The sequence below is a fragment of the Budorcas taxicolor genome, chromosome 22 (assembly GCF_023091745.1).
Source record: "Budorcas taxicolor isolate Tak-1 chromosome 22, Takin1.1, whole genome shotgun sequence".
NCBI lineage: Eukaryota > Metazoa > Chordata > Mammalia > Artiodactyla > Bovidae > Budorcas > Budorcas taxicolor.
In genome coordinates this window covers 46,244,365-46,265,569 of record NC_068931.1, presented here as the reverse complement: position 1 = coordinate 46,265,569, position 21,205 = coordinate 46,244,365, and the positions used below count along the sequence as shown (strand labels likewise).

The 21,205-nt window shown below is 40.2% G+C and overlaps 1 protein-coding gene across 1 annotated transcript in view; it reads left to right on the top strand.

Annotated features, from left to right (window-relative positions):
* EPG5 (ectopic P-granules 5 autophagy tethering factor) overlaps positions 1-21,205 on the top strand; it is a 138,374-nt gene that overhangs the window by 22,837 nt on the left and 94,332 nt on the right. Inside the window, 8 exon segments of the mRNA XM_052660349.1 lie at positions 1,487-1,642; positions 4,795-4,952; positions 6,012-6,166; positions 7,963-8,103; positions 14,046-14,210; positions 15,818-15,937; positions 16,618-16,877; positions 19,915-20,055. Coding sequence (XP_052516309.1) covers positions 1,487-1,642; positions 4,795-4,952; positions 6,012-6,166; positions 7,963-8,103; positions 14,046-14,210; positions 15,818-15,937; positions 16,618-16,877; positions 19,915-20,055 — 1,296 coding nt within the window.

Genomic DNA, 21,205 nt, shown 5'->3' with positions numbered 1-21,205 from the left:
GAACTTTGTGCTATTGACTAATCCAGTAGCCACCTTTGAGTCTTCATCTTGCTTTATCTCTCACACAGTTCATACAGCAGCCTTCATCATGGATGGTCAGTTTTCCTTAAAGCATTTTCTTTGCTTGACTTCCAGGATACCACGTTCTGCTGTTCCTTTCACTGGCTGTTCACTGTCGGCCTCCTTGGTTGTTCCATTCTCACTCCTAGACTCCCTTAACCCGGGACCCCTTTATCCAAACTTACTTCTTGGGATTGCATCCATTCCCATGTCTTTGGGTATCCTCTAAACATGGTTAAAGTTCTGTGTTCTTTTTCCATTTCGTACCTTTCTTCTAAACTTGTATTGAATATATCCAGCTGCCAACTCAGCAGCACTTGGATGACTGGTGACCATTCTAGTTGAATATTCCCCAAATGGGCTCACTGTCCCCGCCTCTCAAACTGCTGCCCTTTCGGTCTTCTCAGTGTCAGTAAGTGCCTGTGTTTCTGGCCAAAGCGCTAGTGTCATCGGTGACTTCTCTTTTATAGCACATCCCGTCTAGTGGTCGATTCTGTCAGCTTTTCTTTCAATACCCCGTCTTTCAGCAAACCTAAGATACATTTTGTGTATCTTAGGAGAAAATGCCACCAGATTATGATGGTAGCAGTCTTGATGCACATTCTCGTTGCAGAGATTAAAATGTGAAGGGCGTGCATCCTTTCAGTTAGCGAAACATGCTGCTTCCAGAGCCCAGCCTCTGCTCGCCATGCTCACTGCTGCCACCGCAGTTCATGAGTCATCTCGCCGATTATCGCAGTAGCCACCTGACTTGTCATCCTGCTTTTGCCCTCCCTCCCCCGCACCCCCAGCTTATTCTTACAACAGCTACCAGTGTTTTCTTGTAAATCATCAGTCAGCTCATATCACTCCTCTGCTCAGACTCAGCTGCTCCCAGTCTCATTCAGAATAAAAGCCAGTATGCACAGTGGCCTACAGGACTCTGGATGGCTGCTTTCTGGTCTCTTTGATTTTTTTGCCAGCCATTCTCTCTATTGACTTTACTTTAGCACATTGGCTGCCTTGCTGTTCCTCCAGCACAGTGAACACACCTCAGAGCCTTCACACTGGTTGCTTCTTCAGCCTGGGTGCTCTTCCCTTAGATAGCCCGAGACTACATCCAGTCTTTACTCATGGGTCCCTCTTCAGTGAGGCCCCTCCTCACCAACATGCCCAAAAACCTTTATTTTTCGCTCGTACTGATTTTTCTCAGTGTCATTTATAACCATGTGACAGACTGTGCATTTTATTTTGTTTATTGTCTGTGTGCCCTCCACTCAATGTCAGCTCAATGAGGGGAAGGTTTTTTCCCTCCATTGCATCCCCTTTAGCACCTAGAAGATAGTATGCAACAAAGACATGTTGACTAAAGTAATGTTTCGGATGTAAAGATGCCGGTGTTGAGTGCGTTCACACAAAATGCCGCGTTGTCTTTCTTCATGCTCAGGATGACCCTTGGTTATGTGAGTGACCACTGGGCCCAGTATGTGAGCCACAACCAAGGCTCGGGATTGGCCCTGCAGCCCTACTCCATAGAGAAACTACAGGTTGAATTTGATGCGCTCTTTTTGAGAGCTGTTCTACATGTCCTGAAAGCCAAAAGGTAAGATGCGTGATGATAACTGTCGAGAAATAGCTCCTTGGCTAGTGAGGAAGACTGGAGTGAAAGTCATTGACTGAAGTAGGGCTCTTATAATAACATCAGCGTACTTCATCTGTTTTTTGTCTTGGGTTGATGTTTGGGATTTGGTTTCCTTGTCTGTAGTATTGCGTGAAATGATTTTGACTTTCAGGTTTCCTTCAGTCTTAAAAATAACCTGATTCTGCTACCTCAGTTTTGCCACTCTGAACTTCTGGGGTAACTTTGAGCAGGGGATGAATTGTATTTCATACCCAACTCTAGTGTCCCCAGTGGGGCAGAGTAGGCACTCAGTACATTGTTCAAGTTGTCCGACTACGTGGGATTTAAAGTCTAGGACCGTCTTGGACCAGGGGTCCTCCTCCACCACCTTGACTGCGTTCTCATCTCGCCATTGTTGCTGCTGCTTACAGCCTAGGATACATTTTTTGGCAGAGGTGGGGACATGACCACTCATCTGCACCGTCTTCCCTGAGTTTTTGCCGAAGTGTGGGAGTGGGTTCTGCTTCAGCCCCCCTCCTCCACCCCCCAGCTCCGCTCATGAACTGCTAGATCCCTTTCTGAGCTGTTGTTCTGAGCTGTTGACACTCTTGCCGTGGCCTCATAGTCTCTGCCCCTTATTTATGTGTGTTGTGTGGTGGGTTTGAGTCCTGGTCTGTTTAAGACTGTTACCTTGGGCAAATCACTTAATATTTGTGGTCTCACTTTGTGCATTTATTAAGTGGAGATGACGATGATGATACAACTTATTCCATTGACCTCATGGATATGTTATTAGGATGAAATGCAATAATATGTAGAAAGTAATATTTTTAAACCATAGAAGACTTTTCAGATGTAAGTGGTGGCTGTTTTTGTGTGGTTTCAAATGAAGAACAGGATAACCACTCACTTAGAGAAAGATTAGTGTTCTTTGACTAAGTCTTAAAACTACTGTTAGGCAGTTAGAAGGAATGGGTCTAAGATAAAAAGAACTTGGGCTTAGAAATTTAGTTAGATTATTCTTGTCCACACTTGGTGGTCTCCTGAGGTGTGCCAGGTCCCTGCTAGGGGTTTAGTGCAATAGCATCTGCTCCCTGAAGCCGGCCTCCTGGTGCTTGGGAAAAGTCTTCCATGTCTGATTTCCTGTCACCTGATCTTGGGTTTGTTTAGCTGAGAGGCAGAGCTTTTCTAGAAGAAAAACTGTAGTTCCTTATGAGGTCTTAAGCACTGAGCTTGTGAACCCCCTTGTAATATTGCTTATGTAATTCACACAGGTAATTGCTTTAAATTTGAAAATGCTGAGAGCTGTTGTTCTTGAGTATAATTTATTTCAGAACACATCATATGAGAATCAGGTATTTAAAGCTGTGAAATTTAAATTTCTTTGACACTCCTGTGGAAATTTCTGACCGTAGCGTCCCTCAACCTAAAAAAAAAAGACAAACCCAAACTGAAAAATAGACTATAGAAACCTAAACCACACTTACTTCATGTCTGCTCTATAGGAATTTTGTAGCTGGAAATATTTATTGTCTATGACATTACTTTTAAGGCCTCACTGTTGGGTGATCCTTTATATAAGAACATCCAGTCCAATGTGAGGTGTTGGGATAATTATTTAATAAGACAGAAGCCTGATCCACTTGAACTCAGAGAAGTCTAGCTGTTGCTTTTCAAAGTTGAGGTCAGTTGTGGTTTGGACCGCTAGTGGCCTGGTGAGCCACAGATGTGGATTAAACATGCACTATTTAATTTCTGTTTTTCTTAATAAACATTATTTATAATTGATTAAATTATAGTTTTGCCCCAAAGCAACAGTTTTGAGTGCCTCCCCATTTTTCTTTTTTAGATTTTTTGAGATAAAATTCATGTAACAAAATATTTATAAGCATTTATTGAGTGTTGTTTTTGAAATACTAGTTTAAGTAGACTTGGTTTCTGCTGTCAAATTGCTGTATGCTGGTATGTGTACCTAAATGGCACATTTATATTTCTCACTGTGTAATTTAAGGACCAGCTGAGTCTTGAATCATCTGGGGTGACTGTAAAATAAAGGTTCAAATTCTTGGGCCCCAGCTGTGACCTGCAGATACAGAATCTCTTAGGTGGACCTTGGGAGTTTGCCTTTTCCACAAAGTCTCAGGTGATTTTTCTGCCCACAGTGGTGTGAGAAACACTGATAGTGGGTATGATCATGCCATAGTCAGGTATGGTTAGAATTTCATAGTGGTGCTGAGAGGGCATTAGGGAAGGCCTCACAAATGGAGGGATGGCGCTTTGTAGTTGGGGAGTTCTCTTTGGGCTTGTCCAGGAATTTGTTGATGTTTAGTTGCTAAGTTGTGTCTGACTCTCTTGTGACCCCATGGACCGTAGCTCACCAGGCCCCTCTGTCCATGGGATTTTCCAGATAAGAATACTGGAGTGGGTTGTCGTTTCCTTCTCCAGGGGGATCTTCCCGATCCAGGGATTGAACCTGGGTCTCCTGTGCGTCTTCTGCATTGCAGGTAGATTCTTTACTGCTGAGCCACCAGGAAAGCCCCTTGTCCAAAAATGGTCTGATGATAATACAGAGAGGGCTCTGGTTGGGAAGATGGGTCTGAGCTATTTTTGGAAGGCTTTGAATTTGGAACTGAGGAGTTTGAACTTCATTCTGTTTTGAGTAAGGAGTTGGGGAGAGCTTTTGGCCCTCCCCCCACCTCTGCCAACTGCACAGGTCTTGGTGTGCACACATGTACCTTGGTGGATGCTCAGACATATACGTCCAATCTCAGCAGTCTTTCTGTTGCCCAGGTCTTAAAAGGATCTTTGGTTTAAAACCCAGCTCTGCCTCTAATTAGCCTTTGGTTCTAGTAGCCTGATGTGTAAACTGGGGCTATATCGGTAATAGTGCTTGCCTTGGTTTTCGTGAGGAGGAATGTGCTAATAAATAGATGATGTGGTGATGAGGACTGTGCTGGGCAGAGTAGGTGCTTTGTATTTGCTGTTAAACATGCTCAAGGTGTTTATGACTGAAGCATGCTAGAAAAATTGCTGTAGTGTGCTTTAAAGATTTAAGATTTTTTTTTGCCTCCTTTCTCAATATGGTGAAGTTGACTGATACATGAAATTATTCCTGCTTTTCTTAATACATGCAGACTTGGCATTTGGCTGTTTATGTCAGAAATGCCCTTCGGGACACTGTCTGTCCAGATGCTCTGGAAGCTCTTCTACCTCATGCATCAGGTGGAAAGCGGGAATCTGGACAAGCTCAGTACTGCCCTCCTGCCTGCCGAGTGCAAGAAACACCTCCAAGGTACAGCCGTGCCAGCATCCGCCTCTCTGTCTCACGTGCCTCTTCTCTTCATGGCTTTATTCTTTCTGTGTTTAGAAGGAGTAGGAGATGTTTAACTCTGTGTACTCATGTGTAATCATTTTGAAATTTAGTTTTGTTATTTTGACTTATTAGAATGATGATTCCAATTTTCATTATTCTTCAAATGCTTTGAAGAGTAAGTTCTATAATGAACCCAGTTTGGGGATAGGAAATGAAAATTGAGTTGTTAATACCCTGTGGATATTTTGATAATACTGGAAATTTGATGAACTATGTTTGATCTCTCAAATGTGTAAACATATGAAAGGAATTATTGGCTTGTTGCTTTCTTACTGTGAAGAGTTCCACAGGGTGTATATTTTTTAAAGAGTATTTTCTTCCCTCTACAGAATTTTGCCTTTGAAGCCTTTAGTTGTCTGTCAAATGTGGCAATACTGTTTATCAAGACTGCCCTCTAGTGACAAAATGTAATATTGCTTACAGAGCATTCTCTGAGGAATAGGCAAAAATATAGGTATTGTTAATCCTATTCATCAGTATTTCAGTCATGATTATAGCTAATTTCTTGCCCCAAATTTTCATTTATAAGCAAATGTCTTTTGTGGGAAATGCCATGGTGGGACTGAGTAGTTTGCTAGTCTTACCCGTTTTCATTAATAGAGTTGTCCTTCATTTGGCTGATAATTACCAGGTAGCTTCAGGTGTATTGCTGAGGATGTCTTGCTCAGTGACAGTAGCAGGGCTTTGCAGTTGATAAAGCTCTTGACCAGTCACATCTGATCTTAAATAACCTTCAGAGACAGATTAGGAAACTGAGACTTCTTAAATGTTGCTTAAGCCAACATTATATTTAGAGTTGGAATTTCAGCTGGCCCAGCCTTCTTCCTAATGCCTGTAGAAATCCATTCTGGAACAAAGATGTTTTCTATCTTTAAATATTTCTTAATATCTTTTAGTTTTATATCTTATTTATCTCTGAAAGAGTAACTAAAGTGACATGTTTACTCTCTCCCCACTTTAATATTCTTGGACTTGCAGACCCTGAACATTTTGTGAACTTTGAGAAGTGTCTTTCTTCCATGAATAGCTCAGAAGAGATTTGCCTTCTAACTACTTTTGCTCAGATGGCTCAGGCCAGAAGAACCAATGTGGATGAAGACTTCATAAAAATTATTGTTCTGGAGATATATGAGGTTAGAATATTAAGTTTTAGAAATGAGCTAAAAACATTTGCTTTTGGTTTGCCCATCCATTGATTCCTTTGGGGTCGCTTTAAAAAAATGTGACAGCCTCATTTTGTCTGCACTTGTGGAAGAAGATGGTCTGTAAGTAGTACTGAAAACATGAATCATACCCGTCCCATTTCTCCATGCTATCTCTTTTCATTTGATGTGTGAGTTTTGGTAAAGAATAGACAGTCTGGCACAGCCTGACATTTGTAGTTTTTATACTCTCTGTCCGTCTGCCCCGCCTTCCTCATTTCCACTCCTCTGAGCCTGCCAGGAACATGGAAACCTGGCTTCCCCCCACTACTTAGATGAGATGGTGGAAATAATACTGAACCCAGAGTTAGATCATCTGGCTTTGTTTTAACTCTGCTCCTCGTTGCCCATCTCACATCAGAGAAGATACCGTATCACTCTGGGCTTCAGTTTCTTTATCTGTGAAATGACAGGATGAGATGAGATCCTTGCTTTCTTTACTTTTTCACCCAGCCACCCTTAAGGGTGGAAGAGAATGAACTTTAGACCCCTTGTGTTGAGGGATATAACTCAAGTGGTTACCAAAATATCATTTGGAGTTTTGTATGTGTGTGTGTGTGTATATATAATATACATTTTCACCGTAGGCTGTCGTTTATCTGTTTCATTCATAAAAACATTTCTTCCAATATAAGTAAAAATTATGTCTGAAGATTTATTATCATCCCCCTCAATATTACAGTTTGAGAATGACAGACTGGGTAATGTAAAGTTCTTTTCCAGAGTCAAATATCCTAATAAGCTGTTCCCATTATTGTACTTTGTAAGTAGCCCTGCATGCGATTAAGGCCTAGATGGATCTGAAATTTCACACTGTCTTTATAATCTGCAAAAACTGAGGGGAGAACGTATATTTTCACATATATTAAATGTGGCATTCTCAAGATAACATTACTAAAGTATTATTTATGCTCTTGAATGATGGTTCAAATGTTCTGACCAGTTCTCACAGTAAAAACTGCATTCTGATCCTGTGTGTGTTGTGTATGTGTGTACACATGTATCAAATTGAATCAGTAGTTATGCATTCTCACATTTTCCTGTTCTGTTTTATTCTACTTTCTTACTTTTCTGTTCTGTCCCAGCAACACCCAAACTGCTGGCCATTGGCATGAATGGGTTGTGTCTTGTAGTTTTGAACCCATTGTTTAAGAAGAGTTGGTAAATATTGATTATTATTATTATTTTTTGGCTGTGCTGCATGGCATGTGGGATCATAGTTCCCAGGGATCAACCTGCGCCCCCTGCAATAGAAGCAGAGAGTCGTAACCACTGGCCTGCCAGGGAAGTGTAAACCTTGATGCATTAGGAGCTCTTCTGATAGAGGATCTCTCTCTCTCTCTTTTTTTTTTTGAGAGAATAGATATTTCCAGGAAATACATTCTGATTTTCATAATTTTATTGGTTTCCTCAAATTTAGGAAAGTTTTACTATGAAGGGACTATTTAGTTGCTCTGAAGACACTGGTGTTTCTTTCTGAATCCAGCACTAGAAGTCACTGTTAGCATTGTAGGTTGTCTTTCTTCTCTAGTCCCTCCTGCCACCTTCCAGACTCAGGGTAGACACTCTGCTCTCTGAACTTTTTGATCACGGTGTGAACCAAGCCTCAATCTGAGATTTTTTCTGATACTTTACTTGAAAACATTCTAAATAAAGTATGAAAAGTTTTTGTTTTTTTTTAATTGATGCTCGGTTTTAAAAATGCCGTCTCTCCATGTTCCCACTAGGTGTCTTACGTCACCCTGTCCACCCGAGAAACTTTTTCAAAGGTTGGTCGAGAGCTTTTAGGGGCCATCACAGCTGTTCATCCTGAGATAATTTCTGTCCTTCTGGATAGAGTTCAAGACACCATTGACCAGGTTGGAATGGTAAGAGCACTGATTTTGTTGGTTTCCCCTTTTGTTGTTGTTTATTTTGAACGCTGGAGTAGTATTGGAGCAGTGGGAAAAATAGTTACTGGGATACAAAAATAGTTGTTGGGATGGCTGAGTCGTGGGTACAAGAGAGTAAAGAGAGCATTGACTGAGTCACAGGCTCTGTGCCTGCTTGGGCATAGCTGCTGCTTATAAAAAACTGTATTGTTTCTCTTAATCTCTACAAAGTGACTTCCCACCTCCTTCAAAGAGGTTTTTATTTATTATTTTCTTTTTAACTCATTTTTGGCTGCGCTGGGTCTTCGTTGCTGCGCTCGGGCTTTCTCTAGTTGTGGTGAGCGGGGGCTGCTCTCTCGCTGTGCTCCGTGGGCTCCTCATTGTGATGGCGTCTCTTGTTGCAGTGCACAGGCTGTAGCTGGGCCAGCTTCAGTAGTTGCAGCACGTGAGCCTAGTGCGTGCGGCTCACAGGCTCTGGAGTGCTGGCTCGTGGTGGTGGCACACGGGCTTGGTTGCCCTGTGGCATGTGAAATCTTCCTGGACCAGGGGTCAAACCCATGTCGCCTGCATTGGCAGACAGATTCTTAACCACTGGACCCCTAGGGAAATCCACAGGCTTTTAATTAGAGCCTAACAGTAATCCATAGTTTTTATTTCATACTTTTGCTTTACCTTCATAATTCTTATTTTTTTTCTTGGTGGAAACAACTCTTAAGAAAGAAGACCTGCTTTAAATCAATCAAAAACAAAATTAAAAGTAAAAGTTTAAGTTGAGCAAGATGTATATCATCTAGTTCTGTCATTTGTCACAATCCCTTTTGTAATCTTTATGTAGTTTTTAAAAAGTTTTATTGCAATATAATTCATATATAGTATAATTCATCTATTTAAAGTGTACAAGTCAGTGGTTCTTAGTATATTCACAGATAAGTATACATATCACCAGTCAATTTTAGAACGTTTTCATCGCCTCTGAACAAAACCACATACCAGTTAGCTGTCAGACTTCCATCCCCTTCAGCCCTGAGTGACCACAACCTGTTTTCTGTTTTTGCTGTTTAGTCACTAAGTCATGTCTGACCTTTTGTGACCCCTAGGGGCTACAGCCCACTAGGCTCCTCTGTCCCCTGGATTTCCCAGGTGAGAATACTAGAGTAGGTTGCCATTTCCTTCTCCAGGGATCTTCCCGAGCCAGGGATCAAACCCATATCTCCTGCATTGGCAGGTAGATTCTTTACCACTGAGCTGAGAAACCTGTCTCTATAGATTTACCTATTCTGGACATTTTATATAAATGGAATTACAGAATATCTGATCATTTGTGACTGGCTTCTCTCACTTAGCATAATGTTTTCCAGGCCTATCCATGTTGTAGCATATGTCAGTAGTCCATCCCTTTTAATGACTAAGTAGTATTCTATTGTTTGAGTGTATCATTTTCAAAAATATATACTTAACTGAAGATTTTCTTCATCAAGTATAATAAGGCTGTAATGAGTGAATTTCTCTAATGGCAGGTAGTCATGTGTGGTAACTTTGGGAGGAATGTTTAAAGTTAGAGTGTTTTTCTCTGGGCTTATATTTGCACAGGGCCTTTACCTTAGAGTTGTTGCATCATTCCTGCAGGATAGATGATGGATAACTATTGTACTTCATCACACTCATGAGTGAGCAAATTTAATGACAGATTGTTTATAAGACTTTTTTTCCCCTAACTGAAGAATAAAGGCTATATCATTCTTTACTTGGAAAAGTATATGTTACTTTCTTTTTACATTAAGAGAGATTTAATTATGGTAAATTATACACAGCTTCCCTGGTGGCTCAGCGGTAAAGAATCCACCTACAATGCAGGAGATGTGGGTTTGATCCCTGGGACAGGAAGGTCCCCTGGAGAAGGAAATGGCAACCCCCTCCAGTATTCTTGCTTTGAAAATTGGACAGAGGAAGCTGGGGGGCTACAGTCCATGGGGTCACACAGAGTCAGACACTACTTGGTGACTAAACCACCACCACCACCAAATTATACACAACATAAAACATGATATTAACCATTTTTAAGTTTAGTGGTATTAAATACATTGACATTGTTTTGCTACCTACCATTACCACCATCCATCCACAGAACTCTTTCATCTTGTGAAACAGATTCTGTACCCATTAAGCACTATCTCCTTGTCCCTTCTCAGCTCCTGGCAGCCAGCATTCTACTTTCTGTTTCTTTGTTTGCAAAGAGCAAGTTTTTGGTTGCTCCTTTTTGAGTGGTCATCTAATGGAATGTCTTCCAAGAAAATCTACAGTGGGTCATGTGAGTGTTTCAGTTTGATTGAGTTCATAACCTTTATCTGACACATTTTTTTTTTCCCCTGGGTTTGGCCACACCTAACATTTTTTATCGGAAAAGGCAATGGCACCCCACTCCAGTACTCATGCCTGGAAAATCCCATGGACGGAGGAGCCTGGTAGGCTGCAATCCATGGGGTTGCTAGGAGTCGGACACGACTGAGCAACTTCACTTTCACTTTTCACTTTGATGCATTGGAGAAGGAAATGGCAACCCACTCCAGTGTTCTTACCTGGAGAATCCCAAGGACGGCAGAGCCTGGTGGGCTGCTGTCTATGGGGTCGCACAGAGTCGGACACGACTGAAGCAACTTAGCAGCAGTAGCAGTAGCAACATTTTTAATTGGGTCCATAATACTTTCAGTAATAATTGTGCTCAGAAATATGCTTAGCTGTAAGTGTGCAAATTAGAACCATAATGTTCTTTAGAGCACATCTTATAAAAGATGCCCCCCACTCTCTTTATACATGTGGTTCCTTTATGCTCATTAAACTCACCGACATTTTTGGAGGAACTTGTTTAAGCCCCCTTGCCTTCAGATGAATATGATGGCTTTGAATATTTTTGCTGTGACCTTGGACTAGGCTGAAATCAGCTTCGAGCTTCAGAGTCTGGGAACGAACTGTGGACCTAAACTTTCACTGACACAGTTGGGGTGTGTCTGAACGTAACTTTGTTCTAGAGGCCCAGCAGGAGAGGAAGTCATTTGTGCTATAGATGTGTGGAAATCACCCTGGGTTACGAATAGTTGTTGATAAGGGCCAAGCCCTTGGGGACATCTCAAAGTACAGAATTCAGATAACTTGATGACAGCCTGAAAATTGATAAATGTTTTCCTATTGGTCTTTTTTAATAATTTGAAACATTCTGCTTTTGTTAGTGAAATCATCTTTCTGATATCCTCTTCAGGTAAAATTAGTGATCTTTTGACTTTCAGTGAAAGCATAAATATATTTAAAATGCATTCTTTAAATTCTGTTTTGTTGGGAATTCTTACTGGGATTCTTCCTGTTTAATCATTTCTTTTTTTTGCTTTATTGAATGAACTAGATCTTTCATTCATTCCAGTATGAAATAGAGGTAGTAAAAGTGGCCTTACCGTGTTCCTTATAACAGAGAAGGTTCCAAAGTTCCCCATGAAGTATCATGCTAGCTGCAGGCTTTTCATGTATACTCTGTGGTAGACTGAGAAATTTATATTTGTAGTTTGCTGAAATTTCTTTTTTCATGCATGGGTATTTAGTTGTTTTTTCTTCATTCACTGAGATGCTCCTGTGATTTTTATCCTTTTTTCTGTTAAAATGATGAATTACATTGATTTTCAAATATTGAACCATCATTGTTTCCTAAAATAAAACCCACTTGATCCTAGTATATTACTCTTTTTACGTGTTACTAGGTTCAGTTTGCTATTGTTTACTGTGGATTCATGGCAAATATTGATCTATAATTTTATTTTGTTAGATTTTTGTTTTAGGGTCCTGTTGGCCTTGTAACACGAGTTGGAAAGCATTTCCTCCTCTTCTATTATTTGAAAGAATTTTCGTAAGATTGCTAGGATTCTTTCTGGAGTGTTTGATAGCATTTACCAGCAAAGTTATCTGGGTCTTGGGTTTTCTTTGTGGGATATGTTTTGATAACAAATTGAAAATTTTAAGCAGATAGTTTTTTTTTCCTGAGTCAGTTTTGGTAATTTATATTTTTAAAGGGATTTTCCTATTTCTAACCAGTTGAATTTATTGGGCATAGAGTTTTTGTAACAGTCCCTTTTCAATGGCACCCCACTCCAGTACTCTTGCCTGGAAAATCCCATGGATGGAGGGGCCTGGTAGGCTGCAGTCCATGGGGTCGCTAACAGTTGGACACAACTGAGCGACTTCACTTTCACTTTTTACTTTCATGCATTGGAGAAGGAAATGGCAACCCACTTCAGTGTTCTTGCCTGGAGAATCCCAGGGACAGGGGAGCCTGGTGGGCTGCTGTCTATGGGGTCGCACAGAGTCGGACACGACTGAAGCGACTTAGTAGTAGTAGTAGTAGTAGTAGTAGTAGTAGTAGTAGTAATGTCCATGAGGTCTTTCTTGGTTAATTCACTTTCATTCTTGATGGGTGGATATATGTTACACTGTTATTTTGTGTGACTGGACAGATCTTGTTGCTATACTCATTGTTCTAGCACCATTATTTTGTTCTTTTTGTCAGATGCTCACAGGCTAAAGAAGAAATTTTGTATGTGTTAGATTGCTTAGGTTACTGTTTTATTCAGTTGTTCAAGACCTTTATTACAAATCCTTATGAAAATTTAGCTAAGTACACACACACACACTGCACATGCAAAGGAAAGAAAAAGTCTTTCAAATTCATTCCTTCTAGTCTTTCAAATTTTGTTTTGCCTCCAATATGGAGCAGTGCAGGAACCTGAAAAATGCTAGGATCTGTGTTCTGAGCTGAGTTGTTCAATAGAGTAACCACTAAGCCTATGTGACTATAGAGCCCTTGAAATATGTCTCATCCAAATTATGATGTGCTGTGAGTGTAAGATACTCCCGGAGTTTCTAAGACTTAATATGAACGGAAGAATAACATATCTCAGTAATCTTTTGTAACGATGTGGGAATACTGGTTTGGACATATTGGATTAAATGAAATATGTTGTTAGAATTAATTTTGCTTGCTTCTTTTGACTTTTAAAAATGGCTGTTAGAAAAATTAAAATACATTTATGGCTTGCTTTAGATTTCCTTTGGACAGCACTGTTCTAGACATTATAAAATTAACTGCTCTTCTGATCATTCTTACTTAAAGCAGACTGTATTAAGTGAACCCAATTGTATCTTACTTTGCACATGGATTTGTTATTGACAAGTGGTGCTGTGGGTATTTGTACAGAATTTTTCAAGTATATAAAGAGTAGAGAAGAGTATAATAAATTTCTGTGCCATCCAGTTTTAATAAATATCAGCTCTTGGTTGATCTTGTCTTATCTTTACCCCTATCCATTTCTTGTATCTACTTTCTGGAATGCTTTAAAGCTAATAGAAATAATTTTTTAAATGCCACAGGAGAAATAATTATTTGAAGTGCTAAGTTTTTTTGTAAAATGAATGCCTTTCTGCTGATTTATCATGACTTTAAAATTGAATCTTACTGTAGTGATTTTTTAAAAATTGAAGTATACCATTTTATAGGGACTTCTCTGGTGTCTCAACTGGTAAAGAATCTGCCTGCAATGGGAGACCTGGGTCTGATCCTTGGGTTGGGAAGATCCCCTGGAGAAGGGAACGGCTGGCCACCGACTCCAGTATTCTGGTCTGGCAAAGAGTTGAACATGACTGAGTGACTTTCACCTTCTCTTTTCACCAGTTACATAGGAAAAACAACTTGACCTTTACAGAGGATTGTAAAATGTGCTTTTGGTGTATCATTAGTATTTATATTCATTTGATCTGGTTGTTCATTTCATTGTCTACAAAACAAAACCCCACTTCCTTTTGGAGAAAACTTTTTGTAAGCACTTTAATAATGTAGTATTGTAGTAATATAGGATTGTCTTTAAATTTTGATTTTAATTATTATAATTTTTCTTTTAAATAAGGTTTCTTTATACTTGTTTAAAGAACTACCTTTGTATCTTTGGCGACCTTCTGCCTCTGAGATAGCTGTGATTCGGGATTGGTTGTTGAATTACAACCTGACATCGGTGAAGAATAAATTGGCCTGTGTTATTCTAGAAGGCCTGAATTGGGGATTTGGTGAACAGGTATGTGCTAAAAACCTTCCCTAAAGACTGTCCACACACATCAGTTTTAAAGAAAGATTTTCTCAGATATTAACGTTTTTAAACGTCATTTGCAAGACCTGCAGATTTTCTTTGCTGTTTCAGAATTTAGGATCTCTTCTAATTGAGTTCTGTTTTGCAGAGTGAGCATCCTATAAGTGAAGATAAATTGCTCCACACTGAAAATACTTCCTTTATTCCTTGGATCATTTGTTTCTGTTGTTGTATTTCTGGCTTTTTACTGCAGTTCCTCCTAATTGCCTCTCTTGCCTCTGGTTTTCCTTCCTCTTAATTTTGTATTATGTGTCACTGCCCGACTTGTCTTCCAGAACACTGTGCGCTGGTTAAGAGCCTGAGCTCTGAGCCAGCCTGCCTGACTTCTGATCCCAGCTCTGCTACCTTCTGTTTGTGTGACCGTGAGCAAGCTTCCTGAACTCCCTGGGCCTCAGTTGCTCCTCTGTAAATATCACACTAACAGGCTTACCTCAGAAGATTGCTGTAAGGTTTCAGCAAGCTGGGGCACATGAAACATGTTCTTGGCACATGCCAGGGTCTTAGTGGTGACAGTTATTATTATCAAGAGTTTGCTACCTATCATGTCTCCAAAGATGCCATGTCAAGGAATTCTTTCAAAATCTTCCTCCCTTTTTACTCAGGCTTTGTTAGTGAGCTCCTTGATCAAAATATTTAAATATTTTAAAGGGAAGGGAAAGAGAACTCAGCCCCGTCTGCCAGCTTTTGTTCTGAGCAAGTCGTCTCGTCCTTGCAGTCATCTTGTGTGGTGGTGTGAACATGACCCCTTTTGTACAGATGAGGAACCTGAAGCCAGGGAGCTTTCTCCCCAGCGTGTCCCTAACCATCTGGTCTGCTCATGGGCTCAGCTGGGTCTTCTCTCAAGTGCTGGTCGGTGAGAGCTGCAGGAGACTCTTTTCCACCTTCACCTTCTCTGACTTGTAAACAGAAGCCCCCACCCTCCTCTCCCAGAGAGCTGCATGCAGAGTCCAGTCCTCATGAGTGTCTCCTTGCTCTTTTCTTAGTGTTTGGAAAGTCCTCTTCTCTGAGAGGATTAAGGAATGTGTTATGTCAGATGCAGAGGAAGATGGGTGGGAGAATTGGTGGGCAGCTTCAAGCTCCTGAAGGAGTATTTTACCTGTGTCGTTGAGTATGTTTAATATTTTCACTGATGACAGAAGAAAAGGGAATACAGACTTAAATTATTACCTTCTTATTGTGTTAATAATAATTAAACATCTTCCTGATTCTTAACAATGCCTTTAAACTTGTAACCTAAAGTATTTATAGAGATTTTAGAATGGGGATTGAGAGTTGCACTCAAAGATACCTTTTATAACTGGAGTTGGTAATGACTCAGATTCACACATAACTGGTGCAGTGTAGTGGTTCTTTAAAGATTAAAATTCTTTTTGCTATCGCCATTTTATAATTTCATTATTTAGGAATGTGAGCTTTGGAAGATTTAGCTTCTGCATCCAGGATTTCTTTTTTTATCCTAACTAATCTTTCAGTTCAAAGGTATAACAACAAAAAAATCAAGATGACATGTTTGTGATTATTTTTCTCTTTAAAAGGTGTCTCTTCATCTGGATCAAGCAGTCCATGCTGAAATCGCTTTAATGATTCTTGAAGCGTACCAGAAGTACCTTGCACAGAAACCATATGCTGGGCTTCTTTCTGAAAGTATGAAGCAGGTATTTCCTTCTTTTCTGTATTGAGGACATAAGTCTTTATTATAAATGACTTGGGTGGTTAAAATTACAGTATTTACTCTTAGGTTTCCTAAGAACATTTCTGGCAATTTCAGATATTGAAATTGAGTTCTATGGGTGAAGAAAGATTTTTCTTTAAGAAGTAGTCTATATATGACCATATTAATATTGTGGAATTTGAGTTGATCTACAATGGTGGGCTGGTGCTGGCTTGTACTGGCTTGGGAGAACTGATTATTACATTTTTAAGAACTCTGAAGCCTGACTGTTAATCTGTGGTGCTTGAAGTTGACCATGGTGGGAGTTTTTTTTTTTTTTTTTTTCTTTTTAACTACCAGAGTTGGCAAACCCTATAAATGAGCCCCTAAACTCCAACTTGTTAAATTTATTTACTAGCACACCATTCGTTGCATACCAACTTTCATATTATTACTCTTGCTTGAGCTGACCCTGATCAGATTCACAAAGTGACTAGCAAATAAGCAGAAGTGTTCAGTTGTGAGTGAGAAATGCTTTAATTTAGTGCTATAAACACTGAGTATCAGTAAGCATTGTGTCTTTTCTTTTGAGGGCATTGTTGATCACAAAGAGAGATGGATGGGTGAGCTTACTAATTTAATGGTTATGTGAATAATGTGGTTTAAAATAAATAATTGTTTTAGGTTTCATATTTGGCCAGTATCGTTCGATATGGAGAGACACCTGAGACCTCATTTAACCAGTGGGCCTGGAACTTGATTTTGAGGTTAAAACTGCACAAAAATGATTATGGAATACAGCAGAATTGTGCAGCTGTTCCCTTCTCCAGCACTGTGCCAGAAATGACAGAATCACCCACGTTTCATCCTCTCTTGAAGGCTGTGAAGGCGGGCATGCCCATTGGCTGTTATCTGGCCTTAGCTATGACAGCTGTGGGCCACAGGTACAGTGTTTGGGTTGAACTTCTAGGGTTGCTGAACGTTGTAGTCAGTGCTTCCCCCAACTTCATTTTTCATATCCCAAGGTCTGAGGCCTCATTCAAATCTGTCTAGGGGTAATCAGGGTCAAATGATAAGCCTCAATTAATAGCTTATCAAGGGTAAATGCTGCCCAAATTCATGTAGGTTGGATTTGTGACTGAAAATCACCTGGGTGCATTATGAAGAGAGTTATACCTGTCACCCAGACTGGGATGTTTATGTCAGCAGTAGACAGAGTCTCTTCCTCAGAAAAATGACCAAATAAAAATAGTTGGTCACCTGTACTGAGTTTTATTTCAAGTGATGGCGCCCAACTCAGGCTTCCTAGCTGGAGGGCTAAGCCCACCAAAGGGATGGATTGCATGATCAAATCAAGTGCTTCTTTCGTATGAGCCCGTAGCTGTGTCGGTTTCTTCCATTATAGTATTTATCACAGTGTAATGTAGGGGTCTGTTTAATTTTACTGAAGATATTCTATGGTGTTAGGACTCAGGAACCATATTTGTCTTTTAATAATCCCTAGTGATGAAGACTGAATCTGGTACAGTAAGTGACTGAAGGCATGAATATTGAGTTGGTTAAAAACCCTTTTCTTTAAAGATCATTTTCCTACAGTGTATTAATTTTTTTCTAGCCTGTCAATTTTTCTAAAACCTCGTTTACCCATACTTTGTGATTCTTGTGTTTTAAATTAACTGTAGCACCTTTTTAGCATCTGATTTCAATATGTTATTGCCCATTCAGTGTATTTTCAGTGGGATGCCAGTTGTCATATGAGCTGTTAGTGTTCAGCCTACGCTATGAAGTAGGAGAGAGAACAGAACAATTGGCAGTAGTGAACAATACAATCATGGGCTGTGAAAATCGCTCAGTTGTGTCTGTTCTTTATGACACATTGGACTGTAGCCCGCCTGGCTCCTCTGTCCATGGAGTTCTCTAGGCACGAATACCGGAATGGGTAGCCCTTCCCTTCTCCAGTGGATCTTCCCAGCCCAGGAATGGAACCGAGGTCTCCCGCATTTCAGGCGGATTCTTAACCATCTGAGCCACTGGGGAAGACCTGATCATGGGCTGGATGATACAAGTAGAGCACTGGTTCTTAACCTTGACTACCCTTTAGAATCACCTTTATGGTGATTCTGATTACCAATATGGGGAAGAGAGTGAGAATCCTGATCTCATTGTACTGGGGGCCAGTTCTCCAGGTGATTCTTAATGTGCAGCTTAGACTGAGAACTTCTTAAGAGTATGGGCAGAGAAAAGGTAAAAGGAGAGCTCACCAGAGCAGGATACCATCATGGAGGAGCTAAGCTGTGGGGAGGAGTCTTAATTAGAGAAGACGCCCTGGGCTAAGGAGCAGAGTGGTGATCTCACCTTCCGCCGGTGATCAGTGCGCCCAGTGTTGAAGATCCTGCGCCGCAGCACCTGTGCCCTTGCCCTGTGCTCACCATATTAATGCGCGATCACTTCCCCCTCCTCCTCCAGGGGCTCTGTTTCCTGATGGTAGGGGTGTGCTAGGGGCAGTGTCTTGTATCTTTGTGTCTCCAGAACTTCTGCTTCATAGGTAGTTCTTTATGTTTTTTTCCTTCTAGTTTTATTGAGATATAATTTACATACAGCAGTCTGTAAGTTTAAGGTGTACAGCATAACGATTTACAAAATTTTTTTAACTAGAGGAACATTGCTTTACAATGTTATGTTGGTTTCTGTCGTACAATGGCACAAATCAGTCATAATTATACATATCTATTCGCTCCCTGCTGAGCCTCCCTCCCCTTCCACCATCCCACCCCTCTGGGTCGTCACAGCGCACCAGGCTGGGCTCCCTGTGTTTTAGAGCAGCTTCCCACTAGCTCTCTGTTGCACACATGATAGTGTGTGTACGTCAGTACTGCTTTCTCAGTTTGTCCCTTCCTCTCCTTCCCCTGTGCTGTCCACAGGTCCATTTTGTACATCTGCATCTCCGTTCCTTGCCTGCAAATAGTTTTTTATCCTACTGTTTTTCTGGATTCTCTGTATATGCATTCATACACGATATTTGTTTGCTTCTCTCTGACTTACTTCACTCTGTATGACAGGCTTTAGGTTTATCCACCTCAGTTCAGCTGGCTCAAATTCATTTCTTTTTATGGTTGTGTAATATTTCATTGTATGTATTTACCACGTCTTCTTTATCCATTCATCTGTAGATGGACATCTAATTTGCTTCCATGTCCTGGCTATCAGCATAATGATTTGACTTACACACATCATGAAGTAATTATCACAAGTTTAGTGGACATCCATCATCTCATATAGATATAAAATTAAAGAATAGAAATATTTTTTTTCTTGTGATGAATACTCTTAGGGTTTACTCCCTTAAAAACTTTTATGTATAATGTACAACAATGTTACTTACATTTATCATGTTGTACATTACATTATTTATTTGATAACTGGAAAATTGTACCTTTTGACCATCTTCACCTAATTCCCCTTCTCTCCACCTTCCCTGACTACCCCTTGCCTCATCACCCTTGGCCTCTGGTAACCACAAATATCATCTCTTTTTCTATGAGCTTGTTTGTTTGCTTTTGAAGTATAATTTATCTGCAACACTGTGTTAGCTCCTATTATACAGCATCGTGATTCAGTATTTCTATACATTTATAACTGATCACCTGATAAGTCTGGTTATGATATGTTACCATTGAACACATGTACCATATGTTACATAGTTATTGACTATATTTCCCACACTGTACATTTCATACCCATAACTCATTTATTTTGCAGTTTGAAGTTTGTACCTCTTAATCTCTCTCATATGTTTCTCCACCCCAAGCTGCTTCCTCCTAGGGTTATGATTCTAGCATTTGTGTGTGCAATTTGGCTATGTATAAATGTGTTGGAGACCTGAGATAATCCAGGTAGCTTGTAGGCTGATGATGCATTAAAAGAATATCATTTCATGAACTGACTACCTTATGTGCTCATTGTTTTTTTCTTTTTCCATAGCATTGAGAAGTTCTGTGCAGAAGGCATCCCACTCTTGGGAATTCTGGTCCAGTCGAGGCATTTGAGAACAGTGGTCCATGTCCTGGATAAGATTCTGCCTTTGTTCTACCCTTGCCAGTATTACCTTCTAAAGAATGAGCAGTAAGTGGAGAACAGCACAGCAAATATAAAATGACTGTGTCCTCTGGTTTTTCAAGTATAATATAGGCAATGATATTTCAGTAGTGTATTTCTTATAAAGCAGAAAGCTTCCTGCCTAGTTGAGAATGCAGAGTGATGAATGAAGTCTAATAATGATCCCAGTTTTACTGTTATGAAAGATACTTTCTTTTGTCATTTAATTATGGATCGCTTGATAGCTTATAGTATTGAAAAAGGTGGCTGTTTCCCTGAGACTGGGAGTAGTGCTTCTGACCTTGAGCAGCGAATGACTTTGCTATTGTAACAGTAGCAAAGCATATATATTGCCTTTAATTGCAGTGTGCATGGGGCCACATTACAGACAGAGAAGATGCACAGAAAGGTGTTCATCACGTGAGACATTCATAATCTTGTGAGAAAATAAGGCTTTTGAGGTAATCACAAAGTTATGAAACAAAATACTGGCAAGGCCATGATAGGGCGTACAGATTGCATTTGTATTACAGTTGACCCTTGAATCACACAGGATTGAACTGTGTAGGATACTTTTCAATAAATGTACTAGAAAACTTTTTGGAGATTTGAGACAATTTGAAAAAATTCCCAGATGAACTATGTAGCTTACAAATGTTGAAAAAAGTATGCATGAATGTGTAAAATATATCTGGATACTAGTTTATCGTCTACCATAACATCCTGAAAGATGATGCTGTGAAAGTGCTGCACTCAATATGCCAGCAAATTTGGAAAACTCAGCAGTGGCCCACAGGACTGGAAAAGGTCAGTTTTCATTCCAATCCCAAAGAAAGGCAATGCCAAAGAATGCTCAAACTACTGCACAATTGCACTCATCTCACACACTAGTAAAGGAATGCTCAAAATTCTCCAAGCCAGGCTTCAGCAGTACGTGAACTGTGAACTTCCAGATGTTCAAGCTGGTTTTAGAAAAGGCAGAGGAACCAGAGATCAAATTGCCAACATCCTCTGGATCATGGAAAAAGCAAGAGAGTTCCAGAAAAACATCTATTTCTGCTTTATTGACTATGCCAGAGCCTTTGACTGTGTGGATCACAATAAACTGTGGTGAATTCTGAGAGAGATGGGAATACCAGACCACCTGACCTGCCTCTTGAGAAACCTATATGCAGGT